Below are 25,121 nucleotides of genomic sequence, written 5' to 3' on the forward strand. Positions count from 1 at the left end.
CTCTATGATATCTGATCACAGGAGACAAAAATGTAGCAGAAGTACTGTAAAATTTTAAATTTGATGCGTCTACATTGAAGAGTCTACATGTTATTTTAAGAGAAATTATAAAGTGGTTTAAAATCACAGTTTGAGACATCAAAAAGTTAAGAAGAGAAAGATGTTAAGAGGCCGGGTGCCATCGAGATTCTCATACATACGTAATACTAAAATCATTTTCTCATACGAAAATATTTAACATGTTTGAGTTATTTTTCAGCTTAAAATAGTAATTACCTAGGTTCCAGCACACTTTTTTTTTAATATTTTACACAAAAAAAATGTGTTTAAATATTTTGTAGTAAAACTACTAAATATTTAAGTAAACACTAAAAATTATATTAATACACTAAGAAAATAAAAATATATAAATAAAAAGTAAATTTACTACAACATATTTAAATAATAAAAAATATTTTACCATTTATTTATGTATTTTTTAGAGTTTTACTATATTTTTTACTGTTTAGTGGTAAATTTACTACAAAATATTTAAACACAATTTTTTTATGTGTGTTTTAATATTTTGTAAAAAAAATTGTGCAGGGACCTAGATAAATACTTTTTTAAGCTGAAAAATAACTCAAACATGTTAAATATTTTCGTATGAGAAAATAATTTTTGGTATTACGTATGTATGAGAATTTCGATGGCACCCGGCCCCTTAAACATTAATTACTCGGTGGATTGAAGAACATTATTCTGAATACGATGTAACGCGAATATGATTTTTTTCAAGCTCTTATTTTTTTTATATTTCACATCATCATAATAAACTACAAAGCCGAAATACGTAAGAGCTAACAATAAATAAATAATACACGGCAAACACACACTTAAAACCTATGTTTTCAAATAGAGTGGGCAAATCCCTCTCCGCCATAATTTCCTTAACTCACCGTTTTTCTACCGATGGAATGACGCACTGTTTAATTCTAAGCAAACTTAACTTTGAGACGATCGGTGTTAGAGATTTAATCGGAACTAATCGCTAGTTTCTGGAGCCGATGATGGTCGATCTAATGATGAGGTTCATCAATTCGGGGAGACGAAACTATTCTATCGGTACCCGTGTTCGGATGTAAAGTAGAGATTGCTTAGAAGTGGTCCGCGTGCTGCAAGCTCCGCTCTACTGATGACGACGATGTTAACTTAACCACCGACACAACGATCTGGGATGAGAGTACCTTCGACTGTCGTGCGCTAAACAGAAGGCGACGTTGATGGCACATGGATGACTCGAGTGAGGTGAACCGCGTGGAATGGCCGCTGACGCTTCGACGACAAGCACTACCGTTACTAATGATTTCTAATAAAAATGTTTACACGATTCGAGATAGAAGATGAAAAATTGTGTTGCCCAAATTCTAGCGCCTCGACGTACGCTGCATTTTGAGAACGATCCGATGACGAATCTAGTTCTATTTACTTTTGTGAAATCGTATTTAAAAAATACTACGTTTTATTTGTTACTTTGATGCGTTACAATATCAACGTAATAAATTACAATTGATCGTAGGAAATTTTTACAAAATTCAGTCGCTGCCTACCGGTAAATTGGTACTACTACTCTCTAGAAAACGATTTAAAAAATTTTGAATCTACCCGTACGGCCCCGGCCGGGGCTGGGACGTTTAATTATACAAGACAAGAACATTGGATTATTGGGCAGAGTTCTTGGAGTTTAAAGTTTAGTTATTTTTAAGTTTATCGAGATATAAAAATTGTATTGCCTCCCTTGTGCCATTAATAATAGCCCAGTACCTGCACAGTATCGCCTCAGAATTTGTGTCTCATTTCAGTCCGTTGCGACGTCACGTCAGGAGTCGTGAATATTTAATGTGATTATCGTTCATGTTCATCCTCCGTAGAGCAAACGAGTTCTGTCCACGGCTCCGGCGCATGGCCTAGAAGAGCATGTGGCAGCGCAGGTTGGAGTTGGCTATTCCGTGGTGTGCGCGGTGAGGTCGACCCCCGGCGTCGCGCTGCCCTGCGCGGCCGGCGGGTCGCTGGCGGGGAGGGAAAGTAGATGTTAGGCCTCCAAGAAAATAAGGGCTGTAGGCTTCGGTTCCAAATTCGATTTCTTCGCTTCCACGACTAGAAACTCGATATCCTGAAATTTGAAAAAACGGGTTTATGAAATAACACTGCTGCGCTTGCAGTTAAATTCAATGTGGCAAATGAATTGAGGTGAGGTGTGTTGAATATGTAGTTTAAAATAAACATAATATGTAGGTAAATTCTTGATCGTAATTCGTAACCGAATGCCAATCGTGCTTCTACAAAATATGTAAATCCAAGAGTGCGTTGTGATCCTAAACCTAGAGCGCGGTATCGGCTATCGAGTAGCTATACCTAGTTACCAAGTAGCACATTAGTGGTTATGTTTGCAATGTGATACCTATCAATAGCATTCACTGATACGTCTGTCAGCTGATACAGGTTAGTGCTGAAGGTCAGTAATTGCGAAGCTAATATTAAAACATACTTTAATTTAACAATCACCCTGCGATTCATAATATTATGCAACAATTTTGGATGGATTTTTAGGGTTCCGTACCTGAAGGGTAAAAACGGGATACTATTGCTAAGCCTTCGTTGTCTGTCCGTCTGTCCGTCTGTCTGTATGTCTGTCTGTATGTCTGTCTGTATGTCTGTCTGTATGTCTGTCTGTCTGTCTGTCTATCTGTCTGTCGCCAAGCTGTATCTCAAGAACCGCTATAGCTAGACTTCTGAAATTTTCACATATTTTGTATATCTATTGCCGCTATAAAACAAATACTAAAAACAAAACAATATATTTAAGGGGGGCTCCCATACAACAAACATGATTGTTTAAGCCTTTTTTGCTCGATATCAATAATGGCAACAGGTAGGCACTTTAAATTTTCACGAAGGCCCTAAATATATGTGTACTTTAATAAATAATAATAATATTTAAATAAAATAATAATTTAAGGGGGCTCCCATACAAAAATTTTTGGCCTAATTGTGCTATACCTACAACGGTTCGGAGCCCTTCGTGCGCGAGTACGACTCGTACTTGGCTGATTATTATGTTTTGTCGACGTCAAGCAATCTATGTATATGAATCAACTTACTGGTTTATCTCTTTGTGCAAAGGATTCTGCTATTAATCTGGCCACTTCTTGGTGTTGCATTCCCTCCACGCGGTGACCGTCCACCGCCAATATTAATTGACCAACTTCTAAACCCCCTGCTTCATACGCTGAACCGTGCTCCTGGAATTAAAAGCAATGTGATGATTAAAAAAGTTTGTAGCTTGAGCCATACAATAAGTTCATCTGTAATAATTTCCCTAAGATGGTTGGGGCCGTCATTTCACAGGGCAAGAAGTTGTTCTAAACACAGATCGTAGTTGTATTGTACTTATTTGCAACTCTCACTGAAAATGAGAGTTGTTGTTTCATGAAAATGCCATAACGCCGAAATGCAACGAAGACATCTGTTTCTCTAGAAACGAGAGTCTCCTCGAATTTCGAAAACGTTTTACTTGTAACAAGCCTGTTCAAATTTTATGAGCAATATCGAAAAAAACGAAATATTGCTCATAAATACGTGGTAGGCATATGGCGTCCATAATATATGTTATGTAAATGTTTCCTTTGTATGTTGTTATTAACCGATTTCTTGTGTTTCCTTTTTGTATAACGCCCTTTTGCTACAAAGTAACAACAGAAATCGAAATAAAATGTGAAAGATTCTTACATGGATATTGATTATTCTCGGTAAGGGGTGCTTGGTGTTAGCACCTCCTTCTATCGCTATGCCTAAAATCGGCTTAGTCTTCTTGACTGTGATGTGAAGATTGCCGTGGTGGTCCGGCACCACCTTCGCAGCTTTGTTCTCGTCGGCCTGGTTATCGCCGTGCTGCAGCCTCTGCATTGACTGATGCCTCCGGATTCCTCCCCGCTCGTCTAGCAACGCACCGCCCTCCTCTTTCATGTCGAAACTCCGCGACAGCTTGTGCGCCAGCTCCTGTCGATACAGTTCGAGTGAGTGACGTGCCGTTCTATATTCATTCTAAAATCTTAACGCTTACGAACGAATGTGCTTTAATGATTTTGCGAGGATCGTAAATTGAAATATGTAGCACTCGACACTGTGAACATCTTCTAAGTCCTAGGATCTATCAACCACATCACACTATTTACTGCTACTCTAACAGCGAAAAGTCAGCCGCTAACGTCTATGTGCTAAGAGAAAAATTCAATATTGTACAGTTCAGTACAGTACGACCAAAAATATGGCAACTCACACGGCTAACGCTTACGAGCTAAATTACATACTTTACTTAAAGTGTAGATACGGTACCACATCACAGCTTAGTCTACGGTGATTCATCGTTAACGTAATCAAAATAAACAGTACATACAACTAGGTGACTAAATCTATCCTCCTCATAGAAAATGAACAAATCCGTCACGTAGATTGGTATCGCGTTGCAGCCATATTGATATGGTCTTACTGTAGCTGCGGGCGCTAGGCGGGTTCCGGTTCCGGGGAACCGATCTGCTTTGCGCACGACTCATTTCTGGTCCACCTTATGCTTTCGGTTACAGAAATACAAGTGATTGTCTTCGAATGTGTTGAGAAGCTGGAAGTGAGATGTGAGCTGGGGCTTGGAAACATGCGGATCTATCACTCGGTGGCGTGGTCCAAGGGTACTTTGCGAGTAGATACTTCGGTAGAGTCGTTAACCCAATTTGCGTACTCACACAGAGAAATAAATTTGAATTGCAATTAAAGGATTCGAACGTAGGAACGAAGCAGAAATAATTCAAATAAAGAAATTATTCAATTTTTAAACATGCACTATAATACAAAACATTCTTTGGTCGTTTGTCGCGGAAGTAGTTCGGGACGACTTTCGAAGGGACTTCGGAGTATGAGTATCTTTTCAAACTAACTTCTCATGCAATACTTAAGTCGAGACTGTCTACAGATTACAGCTACTGAATCGTATTCGTTTGGAACCAATCGTTTCGTTTCGATGTCGATGAGGGTATCTACTGAAAATATAAAAAATAAAAATGAAAATATAAAATGAACACCGAATAAATGTGCGATCAACGTGGAAAGTACATAGAACTAACATCAAGCGATTTTTAGTTTAAGCGAAATTTGGAATAGGTTTAAGTCGAGTTAGATTCGTGCAAATATATCAATGTGCTAGGATGATTCGCTGATCGTCGCTTCGGCGGATCGGGCAACTTACTAGAGGTCGTCCCCAGTACCAAGATTTAACTTTCTGCGTCCAGCCACCGAGTGATGAGCGCAGACCCTCGAGATAGCCGCACTGAAACATCACATTCACTCAGCGCCCGAACCTCATTCCTACCCCTGACCCTGGCCGGTGGCCGCTAGCCGGCAGCCACTAGACCACTAGCCGGCAGTCCCGAGTCCCGCTTCGTCGCGGGGACGCATCGACAAGACTAAAGGGTATCAACAGAGTGCACTAAGTTACAACAAGGGGCATTAGCAAATTCTATGTCAACACTCTCACTATAAAACTTACTATAAGTGTAGTTTTAGCATAATGTTCTCTACTAAAAGATTATATTTTAATAAATGACAAAAGTACTTCTACTCTTATTTCTAGATAACGATACGATTAGATGTAGGTACTAATAATATGTTATATCGGTGTAAAGTGGAAAAGTAATGATATCAGTAGGATATACTCGTAAGCTACAATTGTATCAATACATACCTGGTCCTTTAATTAGATTTGAAAGCGTGAAACAAGAGCAAACATATTTTGTTACTGACCGACAATGAAATGGCCCGAAATGGTTTCTAAATAATATCATATTCAATCAATCAAAAGCAATTGATGTGCTTTCGGCAACACAAAGACTCTATGATTCTCATAATAATTATAATAGTGTACTTTTTGTTTTACTTAACAAATGCCTCAGCCTGCTGGTTCATTTTGCCTACGAGGCAACATAAATTACGAAACAAGATAGACAAAACCGAGGGCCATGTTTTATAAAACTGTCTAGTAGATTATGTAAACGCATCGTAGACGCAGACTTATGGTAATTTATTTTTGTCCTGCGAGCATGATTGCGGAGAATGCCTGTGGACATGACGAGATCGTTAGGGCTCTCGCTCACTTGAGACACGACAGTGTTAAGACAGACTTTTGTAACACAAAATGTTTGCTTCATCTTCATGTGTTATGTATAGCAAGTGTCTGTCTTGAGACTGTCGCGTGTCTCTAGCGAGCGATAGTCCTTATTCGTATCGCCTGGATCTCGGCTCATCGCGCGGCCGCGGTGCCTCTCGTTAGCGTTCTATATTATACAACGAGATAGCATCTACACGCAGCACACTGCTCCGATATGCAACCGACTTTTGTACAATAGATCTATTGTTTATTATCGTTGAGTGAATTTTTATAAAGATAACTTGTTATAAATTAGAATAAACAATTATTGATGTTGTGGACAGGTGAAATATAATATATTAAAACCCCAAAACGACAGGTTGGTTGTTGTTATACATGATGCTAAAAACGTCATCAAGTATGCGCAATGTTCATTGTTATTTCATACTAGCTGTTGCCCGCGACTTCGTCCGCGTGGACTTCAGTTTATAGCGCGCAATGTCAACAAAATTGGCGTCAAAAGCTTTTATAAAAAAAACCCTGGTACCCCTTAAATCAAAACAGCTGTGCAGTGTGCACATAATATTTCTTTTTTTTAATTAAACTTTATATATTATGTCAAATTTTAAAGCTTATTTAGCCCCCCAATTACACAACTTTACCCATAAACTATTTATCATTGATAGGTTTAAGGTTAAGCCACTGTATATAATAAATATAAAGATTATAAAGTACTGACTTATTAAATAACGTAAAAAAGAAATAACAATCGAAGAAATCGAAACTCGAATGTATAATGATACCACCTCTTATAAAAAGATGTTGGGCAAGCGTTAGCGCGATGTAAGAGACGCACGGCGCCATCTAGTCTGAATTTTTGGAATTAACTTAATTTGAACAAATTTTCGTATTTTCGCCCCCTTACAACCCTTTTTTCCAGGAAAAAAGTAGCCTATGTCCTTTCTCAGGCCTTAGACTATCTGTATACAAAATTTCATTACAATCGGTTTGGTAGTTTTGGCGTGAAAGCGAGACAGACAGACAGACAGACAGAGATACTTTCGCATTTATAATATTAGTATAGATTTGTTTGTTTTCATTGTGGTACTGGTCAATATTGTCACATTAATTTAGAAAGTATGCACTCAATATAGAATTCGATATTGGTTGATTTTCACTTTTGCTGTCGTCGCATTTTTGCTCCAAGTACCTACGCTTCACTAATCGGTTTAAGGAGCACTACCATTCCTGTGATCGTTAGCTTTCTACGAGGTGATATCAGATGTTAGTACGTTGTCAGGTGCAGGTAGTTTAGTTCGTAACGGTTTTCCTTTTGTAGCGAACAAAATTATGTAAACTACATTTTGTTTAGCAACGTCCCCGGCAATGAAACCGCTGACGAACTGGCTAGGCTTGGGGCCAAGAGTCTCATAATATATGGTCCAGAACCAGTCTGTGGTATAACTCCCAGTACCACAAAGCAAGTGCTCAAGAAATGGGGTCACAGACTATGCAGGAAGCAATGGGCTGAGACCCCTGGCCTTGAACACTCCAAGGCACTAATTCCTGACTTCAACAAGAAACAATCAGAATTAGTGCTCACCTTGGGTAGGAACCAATTAAGAATCCTTACCAGAAGGGAACTGCAAGCTCAACAAACACCTAAACAGAATGGGTATTTGTAGCATAACGACTTGCAGATTCTGTGAGGAGGAGGATGAAACACCTATTCACCTTCTCCTCGTCTGCCCTGCTCTACTACAGAGCAGGAACAGGCACCTTGGTCGCCACGAATACTCGTCCACAGAGGAAATTCGTGGCACCAACCCCAACCATATCGTTCAATTTATGAGCAGTATTGGGTTGGGGATGATACTCTAGTGCGAAGGAGTCACAATAGATCCTTATGGGTCGCAGTGACGTCAGGGCTATAGCGACCTGCCTTCTTTAATAATAAAAAAAAACCTTTTGTTTCTTTCGTACTATACCTGGTGCACTAAGCTATTAAGTAATTCGATCGCGTATAAAACTTGCCTGCCTTGCCTTTGCCTGCCTTTTTTTAATGAAATAAGGGGGCAAACGAGCAAACGGGTCACCAGATGGAAAGCAACTTCCGTCGCCCAAGGACACTCGCAGCATCAGAAGAGCTGGAGGTGCGTTGCCGGCCTTTTAGAGGGAATAGGGTAATAGGGGAGGGTAGGGATGGAAAGGGAAGGGAATAGGGGAGGGTAGGGGATTGGGCCTCCGGTAAACTCAGTCACTCGGCGAAACACATCGCAAGCACTGTTTCACGCCGGTTTTCTGTGAGAACGTGGTATTTCTTCGGTCGAGCCGGCCCATTCGTGCCGAAGCATGGCTCTCCCACGTAAAATATTACATCTTTTATATTAAATCTTTGCTTAATCTTAAGTGAACGAATTCAACGCTTACATATTTTTTACTAAAAAGTAAATATACGCATAGCTCTATTAAGTGTAATAACTAATAACGTACCTAAGGGTAACGAGTATTTTAACTCCTAAGATAGGTACCTACGAGGTACCTACATAGTACATACACTATAACCATATGAGTCATAGATTCGGAGCCACAAGAAAATTGACCAAGATGTTTATGTATTTTACATTCCAAACGTTAGTGCCCTAATGAAAGGAGATTGTGCAGGTTCGTGATCCAGTCTTTCCAGTTTTGGACGACTACAGTCTACAGTCTACAACTGAAACGTGGGAACTAACGGGAGTCCACTGTTGACAGTTGAACTAACAAAAACATCCTTCGTTAAAATTCATTGAACTGTCAATAGACCTTCTGCAATGACGATTTATAGTAGGGATACTTCGTATTAACTACTCTACCGATATTGTAATTATTATGTATCTATTTATCGTAAAATGCACAATATATTGTTATATAAGAACTTTTTAATGTAACATAAAAGTAACGTTCCAGGATGTAACAGGATAACGCGATAAAAAGGTGATTATATTATAAAGTTCACTGTTCACTGATCCTTCATCACAGGAAAATATACAGCTGCTCAGGGATTTCGTGTCGTTGGTCAAAAGCTTGTCACACTACAATACAATACTAATTGACTCAACGAATAATCCGCTTTATTATGAGTCATAACATCGAGATAGCAGGTATAATGTAGAGAACTATTCTCAAATCGCGGAATTCTGTCTGTAGCGGTCATTGACTCCCTGTCAAAAAACTTGTCATATTTCGTCGTTTTCTATACAAACCGCGATTGACAATGAAGTGACAGATGTTTCTAGTTGGGCGATATCGTATTTTGCATACACAATGTGAACAGAGTGTGAATTATATCACTTCAAACTCATAAATAGTTGGGGATTATCATACGAAGAGTTACCAAGACGTTTTCCGATGAAACTGTAATAGTCTGTTTTTTACAAGAATTCAAATTTATTCTTAAGTTAACAGAATGCAGTGCGAGTATTTTTCTAGACTAGAAAGGTCAATGACCGCTGGTGCCACTTTAAATTGTTCTGACTATAGGCACAGAATTTATATTAGTAGTACCAACTATAGGTTTAGTATTTAATTTAATGCCTTCTCGGCGCCGTTTATATAACTTATACTTTCACAGCAGGTCGTGTACCTAACCTTTTCCAGCTTTTATAGTCTAACATCATGGATATTAATTTCTAGAGGCATTTGCTACCTCAAATTACAGCTGTAAGCTTATAACTTTAATATAGTACGATCGACTAATTAAAAATAATAATAATACAATTATTTATTAAATGGGCAAAAATGTGTAATATTTTGAGTTTCTGGAGGACGCTACTCTTCAGGGGCGGATCTTGAATTAATTGTGGGGCCCTGGGCTAATACTGCTTACCCTACCTAATTACTCAACTAATTGCCATTTTGACAAGAAACTTTTTTCTGTAGTGATGTAGACGTATATCTATTACTATAATATATTATATAAAGCGGAAGAGTTTGTTAGTTTGTTTGTTTGAACGCGCTAATCTCAGGAACTACTGGTCCGATTTAAAAAAAATCAATCCTATTAGTCTTAGTGTGATAAAATATAGCCTATAGCCTTCCTCGATAAATATGCTATCTAACACTGAAAGAATTTTTCAATTCCTGAGATTAGCGCGTTCAAACTAACAAACAAAGTGCAAATTATTTTATTTGGTCATCGCTAACGAAACAGCCTGTTTCGTTACTAACTAAAAGAAGGTAGGGTAAGGGTGAGGGTAAGGGTAAGGGTAGTGACTAGTGCCCTTGCGCTTCGCTTGGCTCGTCTCGGCGGGTGCACTACCGTGCACTCAGATATGCTGAAATTTCTTTCAAGAATAATAAAAATGCTACGTCCAAACTAAAGCCTGAGGCCCAGCACTGGAAGACTGAAAAAGTCGTAGCGAGCTCAATATTAATTATTATATTTCAAAGGAGGCATAGTTCATTTTATTTTCATATTCTATCCACATTCCACATAGAGCAAAGCGTTTAAGTATAGGACACGATTTTAGCATAGTATATTAATTTAGGTCAGTGCTAGCTGCGGTGTAGCATCGGTGAGATCTACTTCTGTTTGTCTTTGAATTCCTATGTAACATAGAAATACAGACCTACTCACTACTCAGCTTTCATCTCTATCACGCTTTGAGAAATCACGATGGGTTCGATAACAAAAGTTCGAACATAAACCGAGAATAGGTAGCAATTTCTTTTTTGTGTGAGTATTTTCGTCCGGGTTACCTAGTTGTGAGTGGGTGGTCGTGATTCGCTCATTAGGTCGGGCCTCCGGACGGTGCCGGACGGCGCGGCGGGCGCAGCTCGTGAGCCACTCGAGAGAGTACCGGTATCGGGTTAATTCGATTCGCACATACTTCGCTCCATCGTCAGCCGCAGGCCGCACTCGAAAGCCAGCGCCCAGCACTCTGCACTCAGCAGTAAGCAAGCAGTCTCGCAGTGAGCGGCGGGCGCCGAGCACGTCTGTCCGTCTGTGGCCCCCGACTTGTTTACAAACAGCGCGGGCCTCGCCGCCGCCGCCGTATTCCACGCTCGTGACAGGTGAGTGAAGCTCGAATTGAGGTTAAGTTTTCGATTGTTTACATGTTTTATGTGCCCCGATGCCGCCGCGCGCTCCGACCTTACCGTACTCGATTTATTATAAAGGACACCGTCAGTAATCGCATAAGCGGAATGAATGCCCCGTAGTTGCGAAACATAAAAATCTCCTCGAAACGTAGATAGCACGACATACTCGTCGTTCGCACGGTTCCCATGATTGTGACAAAAACTAGCCGAGCTCGCCGCGGCCGGTTCTTTTCGGGCCACGGACAAAAAATGTTCCTTCGTCTGTTCGACCGGGAGTTATCCTCGACATAAAAAATTATTCACCCAAAACAAACCGCTCCTTTGTTCACAAACTGCATAATAAAATAAAATGACGTACTCCGCCGTATTACTCATTACGTATTCTTTTTTGAGCAACTCGCAAAATAAATTTCGTAAAAAATCTTTTATTTTATTTTATAATCAGACGGTTCGTGACTTTGAGACATCCACGGAAGCGATATTTCAGAATCTAATCTAGCAACGTATCGGACGTCGATGTTTAGAAATGAGTACAACGTAGATAGGTGAACACACAGAGATCATTAGGGCCGCGCTCGATGCAATCTTCCTCGCCGGTCGTATACAGTGCGCGTGCGGTGCTGTGCGGGTACTGTCAATGGTGAGCGGGGACCCTCGGGTCGAGAGCCGAGACTGATCGCGATTAGCGCTGCTTTGACGTTCCTTTTATGTAACCGGTAACCATAAGTTCGACTTGATGAGTGACTGCAGCACAAATGAATTTGTTTAACTTTATATATTTCGCATTATAAACCTTTTTAGATCGTAATTATCAAGATTTTCATTCATTTATTAACTTAAGTAGTACTTAGTTTTATTCGTTAATTTACTCGATAATTATTCGAAATAATCGGAGTTGAAGTGTGAGTCACTCGCTAATAGCACTTATTAGTTAGTGTTGGTCGAGATACGGCATACGGGAACGGCCCTTTCTCGTAGGGCCGCGGCCGGAAGGTTGACGGCCGCTCACTTTGTCTGCGGGGAATAAAGATCTCATTAGCTATGTCCACACTGTGCACTTTCATTTTCAATTTTCGTCATCAACTTTCATATATATTTTTCGCGCATTCAATAATTGAATGCGTCAAGGAACGCAACGCCAATATTGTCATTTTTTGAAGTTTTAGATACGGTCAGAGAGCATGCGTCGCGGGCATGCCTCACGTTCGCTGTTGACTGCACTATAACGCATGCCCTTGACGAACAGAAAAAGGCACAGTGTGGACAAAGCTATTCGTGTAACATTAACCCCGATGCGACTCGTCACTATCACGGTCCTAGCACTTACGTAAACACCTCCGCCGCAGATGCCGCCCGGTTGACATCCTTTCTGCTTAGAATTAGCCTTATTGGCCCATTTTGTCTCGTTGCCCAATGAACGCAAAAATAAATGCTAATTTTCGTATCGACATCGTGACGTACATTTATTAGACGACGTATTTATAAAATAAGAAAGTCGAAGGAACACTGTTAAGTAACCTCCTAGTTACAATTTTGCGAGAGAAATCTTAAATTTATGGCTGTGTGACATGCCAAGTATCATTGGTCAGCAAATATATCCCAGTCACGACGACTTTGCCAGTATTGATTTGTTACATGTTATTCGAAGTACCTACAAGTTACCAAAACTTAGTTATAACTTATATTATGTATCTAGTATCTACCATATAGTCATAGGCGCCGGCAGAAATACTTTCCTAGGGGTGCAGATTTTAGTTTTCTTTCTTTTCTTTTTACTTTTTACGAACAACAGTGACTGTCTATTTAAACAGAATACATTTAGTGCCGATTTCCAATAGATCCTTTTTGTTTCATCAATAATTCCTGTCGATCCCGAGATTCCCAAGGGGTGCAAGTGCACCACCTGGCACCCACCTGCCGGCGCCTATGCATATAGCTACTAGCAAGCAAACCAATATAATTTTGCTCATATAGATAAGTGCCTGCCTAATCAAGTTACTGCCGCATTACGTACTCAGAGACATTTGATGATGATTAAACTTCAATTTAATGAAGAGTTTAAAGATAATGTATGTGTCTTATGCCAAAATCTTCGTTTAATTATAATTAATTAATTAAAATACGTATTTGAGTGCGGCAGTAAGGTGTGTTTTTAGGGTTCCGTACCCAAAAGATAAAAACGGGACCCTGTTACTAAGACTTCAATGTCTGTCCATCTGTCCGTCTGTCCGTCTGTCTGTCTGTGTGTCTCCAGGCTGTAACTCAAGAACCACTATAGCTAGATTTCTGAAATTTCACAGATTGTGTAAATCTATTGCCACTATAACAATAAATACTAAAAACAAAATAAAATTAATGTTTAAGAGGGGCTCCCATACAACAAACGTGATTTTTTTGCTATTTTTTGCTCGATATCAATAACTGCAACACATGGGCACTTGAAATATTCAAGAAATACTCAATTATATTTGTACTTTAATAATCAATAATAAAATTCCAATAAATTAAATAATAAAGGGGGGTTCCCATACAAAAAAACAATTTTCAGTCTATTTTTGCTCGATATAGGTAGTTTAACTCGCACTTGGCCGATTTTTTTTCTATAATATCGACTTGTCGCCGCCGTTTTAAATTTCGTAACAAACACCAATTTTTTACATTAGTATGGTTAAATGGCGTTTAAATGTAGCGTGCCGCTAATAAGTTATTATTACGTTAAAAATAGACTACCTTTAACTAAATTACAGCACGAACGCTCTTATTGGCTTTTGAGTTTAATGACAGTCGTATTTCATATTATTTATATATGTCGTAGGATGATTTGATAAATCCGTGTTTTCGCGAAATCCCTAGAATTTTCGCGAAAATTCTAGGGATTTCGCGAAAACACGGATTTATCAAATCATCCTACGACATATACATTTTTAAATTGGAGAACACCGATGGTTTAGCAACGTGATTTTACTGTAATTAAAAAGTTACGGAGCTATTTTCACGTGCATAATAAATTAAAAAAAAAACAAGAAAATTCAGATTTAACTTAAAATAATTATGATTACTTTCACACCTTACATTCACAGTCTCATCAGTATAGTTAATATCTATAATTAATCACTTCTATTAACATTATACCGACTATCCGAAATTATCACAGACATATTCTGTCGTTACCATAGAAATATAAATCATGGTTCTCGAGTTACATTCTGAATTTATTATTGTGATTAACCTTTTTGCCTTACCTAATTTTTATAGTAACGGTAGTATGGACAATGTTTTGACTGTTCAATTAATTAGTTTCAAAGAATATTAGAACAATTAATTCACAGTAGTGTAATAATTAACCTTGTATTAAATAGAGTGCATCGACCTTTAAAATCAATTAGGGATGACCGTTACGTTATTTCCATATCACTTTTCATACGATTGTGAGTAATAATAATAATAATAATCTTCATTTGTTTCACATAATGTTTTATCTACAATTAATATTGTTTTATCTACAAAATATAGACACTGTTTATTGTTTAATAAGTTAAGGTAAAGCGTCTGCTACTCTATCTAGGTTAGAAAACCTGAAGTTAGGGCGAGGAGTCTCTTTTCCCCTGGATATCAATATTTAACAATGCCTAAATAGTACTCATCTTTATTAGCTTTTATTTTTGCATAATATGGTCAACAGTTTTCAGAAATCGTCGTTTCTCAGACATCAAAAATGTAGATTGACGCCACTATTAGCGAATTGGTTTTAGACTTCAGTGTAAAATATTATGTAATTGGTCCTGAGTCACTACAGTGTGACAGTATAGGTCTCAGAATCGAGGTCATGGGTTTTTATTAAGACTGAGGCTGTGATTTGATCTAGATTAAGCGCTCGAACCTCGTTGATAAAAATAGCATATCATCAGATTACAATTTTTTTTATTGGAAAATGTGATAGTAGCAACGCTACAATTCACTTTCGTGTCAGCTCAAAATAAAAATAACTTTTTCTGCAAACCTCCTGACACAAAAATAAAATCCCTCGAAACAACCCCAATATTCCCTTCGGGTGAGATCTGAGTTTATCCTGACAATGAATGTAAATGGAAGGCAAAGCTTTTTGATGGCAACCTTTTTAAATTAAACTTCCATTACGCCAGGATGTATTTTTCTGCCTCCCTAAATATTACGACAGGTCTAATGCTAAAGTGTTAAAAATATAAACGTTAATTGACCCGTCATTCTTATTCAAAAATTAAACGTAAAAATAAAAAATATAAATGCTAAAATTCTTTGTAGCAACGAATTATAAATAAAAATCACGTTTGTTTGCTCAGTCCACTCGTACAAAAAGTTATTTGAAGATGAAGTTTTAGTAATCTAGTTTTAAGTCGTATAAATCTCGAAAGGCTCGGGGCATAACAAATAGAGGGGCCGAGCTAGATATGAAATTGGAAACTGTCACGTCCGGCAAAGCCGTTATTACAGAGGGATAACTCCGATATAAAATATAAACTGTACCTATCTATCCTTATTGTATACCAACTTTTTCTTTATTAAGGAACTGCCAAAAGAATAATAGGGTCGGCGTTTTGTACGTGACGTTTCTATCGCAAATTGTTAGTGTTGATTGTTGAGCTAATTGCACAGGAGATGAATTAAGGACTCGTAAAAAAACTATTATGTTATGTTATCTATCATTGCCCTTTACGCGAAAGTGTCTGCCTATTTGATATAATATTATAGAATAGCACCGTCGCAAAATGAACCGTACATCCGCATGATAAAAAATATCCTCAGTATTTAATATAACTATAGTGAATAATTATTAAGAATAATGTCATTGCCAGCTGTTACCTACGTTTAAAAATTATGCACAAAAATTACTTCATAATTAAAATTGTATTATTAAAATTTTAATTATGTAGTAAGGTCGATTGACTTTTTGCCTGCTACTCAATATTTTGTTTCAACTTTACGAGCACAGCTCAGTACCTCACAAAGGTGCTCACTCACCGCAAGTCTTCAGTAGCTCAAACAGTACCGTCTTTTAATTACTATTAGTAGGCAAACTAGCGAAAATAATAATAGTTTACACGCGAGTAGATAATATGATTCCTTCCTTCCGATACAATTACCTCTTACGAAAGTAGAGGCCATTGTTCACATCACACGGTTCCCGGAGTTTCTCTCCGGCGCGATGACATGATATCACACTTTTATTACGAATTGTTACAAGATAACATTATTATAATTATTTCATAACCATTTTCATGTAACGTTTTCATGTGTTAATGAAAACATGAATTTTAATTTTTAATACTTTTTAATTTGTTATGATAATACGATTGACTATTAACTGCGTCTGAATGCACATAATATTTATTATAGTCTGTTATTGGTACATTATTGCATGCAAAAATAATCATTAACATAATAAGTTGGTGCATATACCCATTATCCAGTGCCGGTAAACAAGATTGTCTTTAAATCTGTATAATTAAAAGAAAAGCGAGCAATCAGGTAGAGAATATGACGACAAATAGTTGTACACTTTCTGATTGTCTCGGGGGTCTAGTGATGCGTGCAGTTCGTTATTAGTTAGTGTTGCCCGATCGCCCAGCTCCAGAACTCGGTAATAACATCGTATAGGACACTAGTTAACTTCCATACTTGCTCAAGAACTTTGCGCAACTCCAATTTTCTTTCATGCGTCAATCGCAACTATTGCGCGGAGTAAAAGAGTTCAACGAAATCGATTAGACGATGACTTAATTTCTTCACGAGTATTCAAATTATTATCGATTTTATCGATTTATTAAATAAACTTTTAGTTTAAGAGCTAATCTTTCTTAAAAGTATCTTATTTATAACTGTTGAATCAAACACGACTTAAATAAGTCAAGCCGCAATTTATTGAAATTGATATGCAAGAACAAAAGAGAAACGATAGGTTGTCTGAGATTGAGTCACATACGGAGCAATTAGCGCGCGTCGTGTTATGGGAGTCTGTCACGTGACACGGCGAGCGGCGCAGCGCCCACACCCACACCACCACGCCATGACTCAGACCATTATTCCACCGAATAACGACGGAACTGCAGCCGCCGCTTTCACGACAAACATTATCCTGACTCCAAATTAATTATTTTATGGGTTTACCAGTTTTGTCCGTCACAAAGGTATCGATGCGTATATTGTGCATAAGGTATCGTTAGCATTTCTTGCAGGCAATCCGAGTATTCTTTTATTTTACTCTAGATAGAGTTCGTTAATCTTAACGAAGATTTTGAGGATTTGAAGCAGGAAACAAGTTTAAAAGGCAACGCAGATCGAGATAACTGAGGTACCGTTGTTTGAAAATCATTAGCCTGAGGTAATATTTGAAGTGTACGAGCGCTCACATCAAAATTTACAGCTAGCCAGCGAGTAGCCAGCGAGCAGCCAGCGGCGGCGGTGACGAAACTGCCGTTAATAATTAATTATTAATTATTCCCATTTATTTGCCAAACGGTTTTTACCTTCGCCGAATATTTTTTTAGATTACACCTATCTGCCTTGTTTACCTACCCATAGAAGATTAAAATATTCGTGTCGTACTCTTCTAATCTTACGATTTTTGGCTTTAGCTATCAGGTAAATGGTATTAATATAAAATCAAATAAATAAGTATAGGAGAGAATGGGTAAAGTTATTGTAACTTTATGTTTATACAGGGTACTGTAGATTACTCGAATGGTAAATCAAACTTTTGTTTAAAGTACATACAATTTAAATGTTCAGTTTGTTATTGCATTGCAAAGCCTACAACAAAATCAGATACCTAGTACATTGACAGAAACGGAAATTATACAACGAACACCTAAATTTGTTCAGCTCACGTCCAACAATAATGGCGCGCAATCACAATTACAATTTATCGAATCAACAGCGCTAACTTACGAGTACTCAACTAAACTGCTTATAAATTCTTCTTAAACTCGAATAAACTATTTTTAAACATAGTCTTTATATTATGCTTTATTGGTATTCATATATTTTGATTCACCATTAAAGTGATTACAGACAGGACAATTACGTATTATTGTATTTTGGAGAGAATTAGAACATACTCAGTTTTCTATCGGTAACGAATCTCTTTTGGTGTCTAACAAGGTCTGAAATTATATTATGATGGTAGGATTGATATTGAATTTGAATTCTAAGCTGGTGAGTGCAATATTTGAAAGCGTACCAAGTTTGAGACATTTAGCAACACTTTCGCCGGAGAAAGTTCAATCGTGCATTAAATCTTTGTTTTAACGATTGAGAGTGACTATAGAGATTGTCGGTTGCGGCTTCCACGGTATTATGTATATTATTAGGTACTTAGTCATGTTCCACATAAGGAATCCGCCATTTTATAAAATTATTTCGAAACAAAATATATTGATTGTTTTAAAAATTAAAAATAATTGATATGTAAAAAACTTCGGGGTCGTTGAAGTAAGTGGATGAGATAGATCCACTCACTCGACTACTATAACATGAGCACCGATGTAACTTATGTAAATGAAGTCATTTTACATATCGTCGATAAAAATATAAAGTGAGTACGTACTTGAGAGTTAAGTAAGTGTTCGCTAATTATCATTCAATTGATTATAATTTAACCTACATACGACGATGGTTAGAAACAATAGAATCGCACAATCAACTTTTTTCTGTTGAATGTAATGGCATTGGAACCGCCGGCGTTCGCTACGGCTGCCTCGCATCGGCTACACTACGGCCTACTGCTGATATTTCATAATTTAATAAAGGTTATTATACTTATATTAACCCACTTTCATGCAACTGCATGAGCCAGCATTTAAGTTAACTTACTCGTTTGTAACTGCCTTTTTACCACTTTGGTTAATCGTAGCAATAACAGCATGTATTTAATTTCGATTACCTAATTTTAAACTTTTAACAGTTAAACGTCAGTAACCATACTCTAGTAAAAAAAGAAACCTAACCCTCTAAACAAAACGAGTGACAATGGTTGCAAGCCGAGGGTCTATCTCTGAAAGCGTATATTTACTAATAGGCAACAGTTTAAGCGGCGGTTTTATAAAAAACTAGCTGTGCCCCGCGGTGTTACCCACGATTTAAGTGATTATAAAATACTGTGAAAAGTACCAATAATAGGGTCAAAACGGGACGACACATATGGTTCAATAACGGTTTATGTAGTGCTAGCACAGCGACCAGCGGAAATGCGAAAGTATGGACAAACTGTGGAAATAAACCTAAGGTGCCGTTCCGATCTTTTTTCGTTTCGAAAAATTCAATTAAAATGCCACTTTATGACAGACTATAGTCACAAACTGTGGAGATAAACTTAAGGTGCCGTTCCGATCTTTTTTAGTTCCGAATAGTTCAATTAAAAAGCCACTTTATGACAGACTATAGTTCTAAAAATTCCAATAATAATTTTATGTTAAATTAATGTGTTAAATTAATTATTTTATGGGTTTACCAGTTTTGTCCGTCACAAAGGTATCGATGCGTATATTGTGCATAAGGTATCGTTAGCATTTCTTGCAGGCAATCCGAGTATTCTTTTATTTTACTCTAGATAGAGTTCGTTAATCTTAACGAAGATTTTGAGGATTTGAAGCAGGAAACAAGTTTAAAAGGCAACGCAGATCGAGATAACTGAGGTACCGTTGTTTGAAAATCATTAGCCTGAGGTAATATTTGAAGTGTACGAGCGCTCACATCAAAATTTACAGCTAGCCAGCGAGTAGCCAGCGAGCAGCCAGCGGCGGCGGTGACGAAACTGCCGTTAATAATTAATTATTAATTATTCCCATTTATTTGCCAAACGGTTTTTACCTTCGCCGAATATTTTTTTAGATTACACCTATCTGCCTTGTTTACCTACCCATAGAAGATTAAAATATTCGTGTCGTACTCTTCTAATCTTACGATTTTTGGCTTTAGCTATCAGGTAAATGGTATTAATATAAAATCAAATAAATAAGTATAGGAGAGAATGGGTAAAGTTATTGTAACTTTATGTTTATACAGGGTACTGTAGATTACTCGAATGGTAAATCAAACTTTTGTTTAAAGTACATACAATTTAAATGTTCAGTTTGTTATTGCATTGCAAAGCCTACAACAAAATCAGATACCTAGTACATTGACAGAAACGGAAATTATACAACGAACACCTAAATTTGTTCAGCTCACGTCCAACAATAATGGCGCGCAATCACAATTACAATTTATCGAATCAACAGCGCTAACTTACGAGTACTCAACTAAACTGCTTATAAATTCTTCTTAAACTCGAATAAACTATTTTTAAACATAGTCTTTATATTATGCTTTATTGGTATTCATATATTTTGATTCACCATTAAAGTGATTACAGACAGGACAATTACGTATTATTGTATTTTGGAGAGAATTAGAACATACTCAGTTTTCTATCGGTAACGAATCTCTTTTGGTGTCTAACAAGGTCTGAAATTATATTATGATGGTAGGATTGATATTGAATTTGAATTCTAAGCTGGTGAGTGCAATATTTGAAAGCGTACCAAGTTTGAGACATTTAGCAACACTTTCGCCGGAGAAAGTTCAATCGTGCATTAAATCTTTGTTTTAACGATTGAGAGTGACTATAGAGATTGTCGGTTGCGGCTTCCACGGTATTATGTATATTATTAGGTACTTAGTCATGTTCCACATAAGGAATCCGCCATTTTATAAAATTATTTCGAAACAAAATATATTGATTGTTTTAAAAATTAAAAATAATTGATATGTAAAAAACTTCGGGGTCGTTGAAGTAAGTGGATGAGATAGATCCACTCACTCGACTACTATAACATGAGCACCGATGTAACTTATGTAAATGAAGTCATTTTACATATCGTCGATAAAAATATAAAGTGAGTACGTACTTGAGAGTTAAGTAAGTGTTCGCTAATTATCATTCAATTGATTATAATTTAACCTACATACGACGATGGTTAGAAACAATAGAATCGCACAATCAACTTTTTTCTGTTGAATGTAATGGCATTGGAACCGCCGGCGTTCGCTACGGCTGCCTCGCATCGGCTACACTACGGCCTACTGCTGATATTTCATAATTTAATAAAGGTTATTATACTTATATTAACCCACTTTCATGCAACTGCATGAGCCAGCATTTAAGTTAACTTACTCGTTTGTAACTGCCTTTTTACCACTTTGGTTAATCGTAGCAATAACAGCATGTATTTAATTTCGATTACCTAATTTTAAACTTTTAACAGTTAAACGTCAGTAACCATACTCTAGTAAAAAAAGAAACCTAACCCTCTAAACAAAACGAGTGACAATGGTTGCAAGCCGAGGGTCTATCTCTGAAAGCGTATATTTACTAATAGGCAACAGTTTAAGCGGCGGTTTTATAAAAAACTAGCTGTGCCCCGCGGTGTTACCCACGATTTAAGTGATTATAAAATACTGTGAAAAGTACCAATAATAGGGTCAAAACGGGACGACACATATGGTTCAATAACGGTTTATGTAGTGCTAGCACAGCGACCAGCGGAAATGCGAAAGTATGGACAAACTGTGGAAATAAACCTAAGGTGCCGTTCCGATCTTTTTTCGTTTCGAAAAATTCAATTAAAATGCCACTTTATGACAGACTATAGTCACAAACTGTGGAGATAAACTTAAGGTGCCGTTCCGATCTTTTTTAGTTCCGAATAGTTCAATTAAAAAGCCACTTTATGACAGACTATAGTTCTAAAAATTCCAATAATATCCTACATTATGACATATACTATAGTGTCTCATAAAGTGGCATTTTAATTGAATTTTTCGGAACGAAAAAAGATCGGAACGGCACCTTAGATTTATTTCCACAGTTTGTCCATACTTTCGCATTTCCGCTGGTCGCCGTGCTAACACTAATGGTAGTGATGATGATTAAGATGAAGGTAGTTTGCATAGTAGCATATGCTTTCCTCTCTTAAAACAACGTCGAAACTCCCAAACTTGTATCTATAAAGAGTCAGGAGTTCTCTCAGCACCTTCCGAACCATGGTATACCTTGTTGCAAAATCTTACTTGTTCGTAGCATATGCTTAGAATACTGCTCACGAAACCGAAGTCACCACATACTTATAATAAAATCGTAAAGGTAAAATTTTTGTACATTGAAAATAAATTTCAAAAAATGAGTCAGGGACATATTAGAAGAGTAGTAGAATACATTTTAACTGTTTTTGAAATTTTTGTTTCTCTGTCTGTTTGTCTGTTTGTACAGGCTAATCTCTGAATCCGCTGGACTAATTTCAATGAAATTTGGCATGATGATACCTTACATCCCTGGTCAACATATTAGATACTTTTTTTTAACCGACTTTAAAAAAAGGAGGAGTTAATGTTTACTTTGCTGTTCGTGGTCAGATTTTCAAAATTCTTTTTTTGTTGTATAGATTGCCCGAATTTGATACCATGTTTACAATAAAATCGGCCAAGTGTGAGTCGGACTCACGCACGAAGGGTTCCGTACCGTTATAGAGAAAAAATAGGCCAAAAGTTGTGTTTTTGTATGGGAGCCCCCCTTAAATTTTAATTATATTCCAATTTTATTATTAATTATCAAATAACACATATATTTAAGGATTCTGTGAAAATTTCAACTGCCTGCCTGTTGTAATTATTGGTATCGAGCAAAAAAGGCCAAAAAAATCATGTTTGTTGTATGGGAGCCCCCCTTAAATATTGATTTTATTTTGTTTTCAGTATTTGTTATTATAGCGGCAACAGATATACATAATCTGTAAAAATTTCAGAACTCTAGCTATAACGGTTCTTAAGATACAGCCTGGAGATAGACAGAAGGACAGACAACGAAGTCTTATAGTAATAGGGTCCCGTTTTTACCCTTTGGGTACAGAACCCTAAAAACGGTGACTTGATAAGTAATGGAATTGAAGAAACTCCTAGGAATGTACAACGACAACCAAAGTGATTACCAATTCTAGCAAAGGTCGATCTTTAAAACTTTTCCTAATATTAGTAAACGCTTATCCAAACACTGGATGAATATTGACCACTGCGTATCTCAATTCGTTACCAGCCATGGAAATTTTAAAGTCAAACTTTACGGATCTAAGTTACTAGCATCGGTCGAGCACATAGGTAGAAATGGTAGAATATGTACGACCGAAGGCAGTATGTTTGAATCATGTTCTCTGGGAGAGTTTTTTCTGCCAAGACGAAAGAACTACAATGCTAGACAACCTACAGTGTAAATCTGATGTCGCATACTACGGTGATCGTGGACAGCAGGAAATTAATCCGTGCCTTCAAGCGTTTTTGTCATAATTATTATTGGCAACAGTCTAACACAACAAATTCCAATATTAATTTAGCTATACTTAGTACAGTTACAATTTTTATAATTATAGTTTATTTTCGTGGTGCATTAAAAATTTCGTGTGTAATGTAGATCCAAATAAAATAGTCGTAGATGGGTGTTCAATTTTGTAAATCTCGATTTTAATTACATACATTCACGCGGACGAAGTTGCGGGCAACAGCTAGTTTCCATATAAATTTTGAGGAGTCCCCTAGATTACTTATGGATCTCTTTATCAGGTCACCACTTTTATGAATATGGTACCAAATTGGAATGATAACCTATATCTACACCAAAAAAAATTTTGAAAATCGGTTGACAAACGGCGGAGTAATCGTTGAAGATAAAAAAACAAACGTAACACCTCCTCCATTTCGAAAGTCGGTTAAAATTGTAGCCTATGTGTTATTCTGATGTATAAGCTATATTATTGTGAAGTTTCATTAAAATCCGTTCAGTAGTTTTTGCGTGAAAGAGTAACAAACATCCATACATCCACACATCCATACATCCAAACAAAATTTCGCCTTTATAATATTAGTAGGATGACCTCCACCTGTGGCGACAGCATCTGTGCTGTTTTAATTTAGGTTAATCACGGCAGCCCCGCGGTGACGGTTTTTATTCTCGGCTCTCATATTGTTCCAGCTATAGCGAGCGACAGCACGAGGTAGACACGATTAACTTCATATTATTTTTATCTTTAGCAACAATATAATTTCTTTTTTAAGCCTTGCTCTAGTTAAACAGCTAATTAAAATAATAAGACACGATAGAAACTAGTAATATAGTATTGTTGAGTTGACAGAAAAATATAACGTAACGAATATGTAGAGTGTGTCTGCTCACGTGTTAAACGGAACTCCACTTAATTCACTAATGTCATGGGCGTGCGTTTCCCAATTATTTTAGTAAGGAAATGGTTACGTGATCATATAACACCGACATACATAACGTTACATAAGGGTAATGGAGGGTAATCTATTGAAAAACATTTTAACAAATTAAAGGTTTCACAATTCACCCAATGGCATGTTACTCGGATGTTAACTGGATTGCTATCCATCTATTCATTTTATCATATCATACTAACATTATAGATGCGAAAGTATTTCTGTCTATTACCTATTTACGCTTAAGCCCCAATTTCACCAACGTCTGTTAGTGTTAACAGCTTGTTAAAATGTCATGTCTTCTCTTTCATTCATAAGAAAAACGAAAGAGGTAACGTGATACTAATTCGAGCGTTAACTTTAACAGTCGTTGGTGAAATTGGGGCTAAGCCTATAAACACATTTGTATTAAATTCGGTGATGACGTCCTTTTACTTCCAATTTTCAAAAAGTGCATAATATTATTTATTATAAAATACCGTAAACAACGAAATTTTTCACACAAAGGTTGCATCAGCTTTATAGAATTTATGAAATTTAATTTCCAAATAATAATAATAACGTTTATATTGATTAATAGATTGTA

At 37.0% G+C, this 25,121-nt stretch overlaps 1 protein-coding gene across 5 annotated transcripts in view; it reads right to left on the reverse strand.

Annotated features, from left to right (window-relative positions):
* Window positions 1-662: 662 nt before the first annotated feature.
* The window catches only part of LOC121740497 (whirlin), a 79,229-nt gene continuing 54,770 nt past the window's right edge, over window positions 663-25,121 (reverse strand). For 3 of the 5 annotated variants that reach the window (XM_042133242.1, XM_042133216.1, XM_042133208.1), the window contains 5 exons: window positions 5,774-5,779; window positions 5,279-5,359; window positions 3,769-4,038; window positions 3,141-3,281; window positions 663-2,152 (listed from right to left, as the gene is read on the reverse strand). In XM_042133242.1, the coding sequence (XP_041989176.1) occupies window positions 2,072-2,152; window positions 3,141-3,281; window positions 3,769-4,038; window positions 5,279-5,359; window positions 5,774-5,779 (579 nt within the window). In that variant the 3' untranslated portion in view covers window positions 663-2,071. The remainder of the gene's footprint in view (window positions 2,153-3,140; window positions 3,282-3,768; window positions 4,039-5,278; window positions 5,360-5,773; window positions 5,780-25,121) is intronic. The other 2 variants (XM_042133224.1, XM_042133233.1) reach the window with 2 other exon arrangements.

This window comes from Aricia agestis, chromosome 1 (assembly GCF_905147365.1).
Source record: "Aricia agestis chromosome 1, ilAriAges1.1, whole genome shotgun sequence".
In the NCBI taxonomy this organism is placed as follows: Eukaryota; Metazoa; Arthropoda; class Insecta; order Lepidoptera; family Lycaenidae; genus Aricia; species Aricia agestis.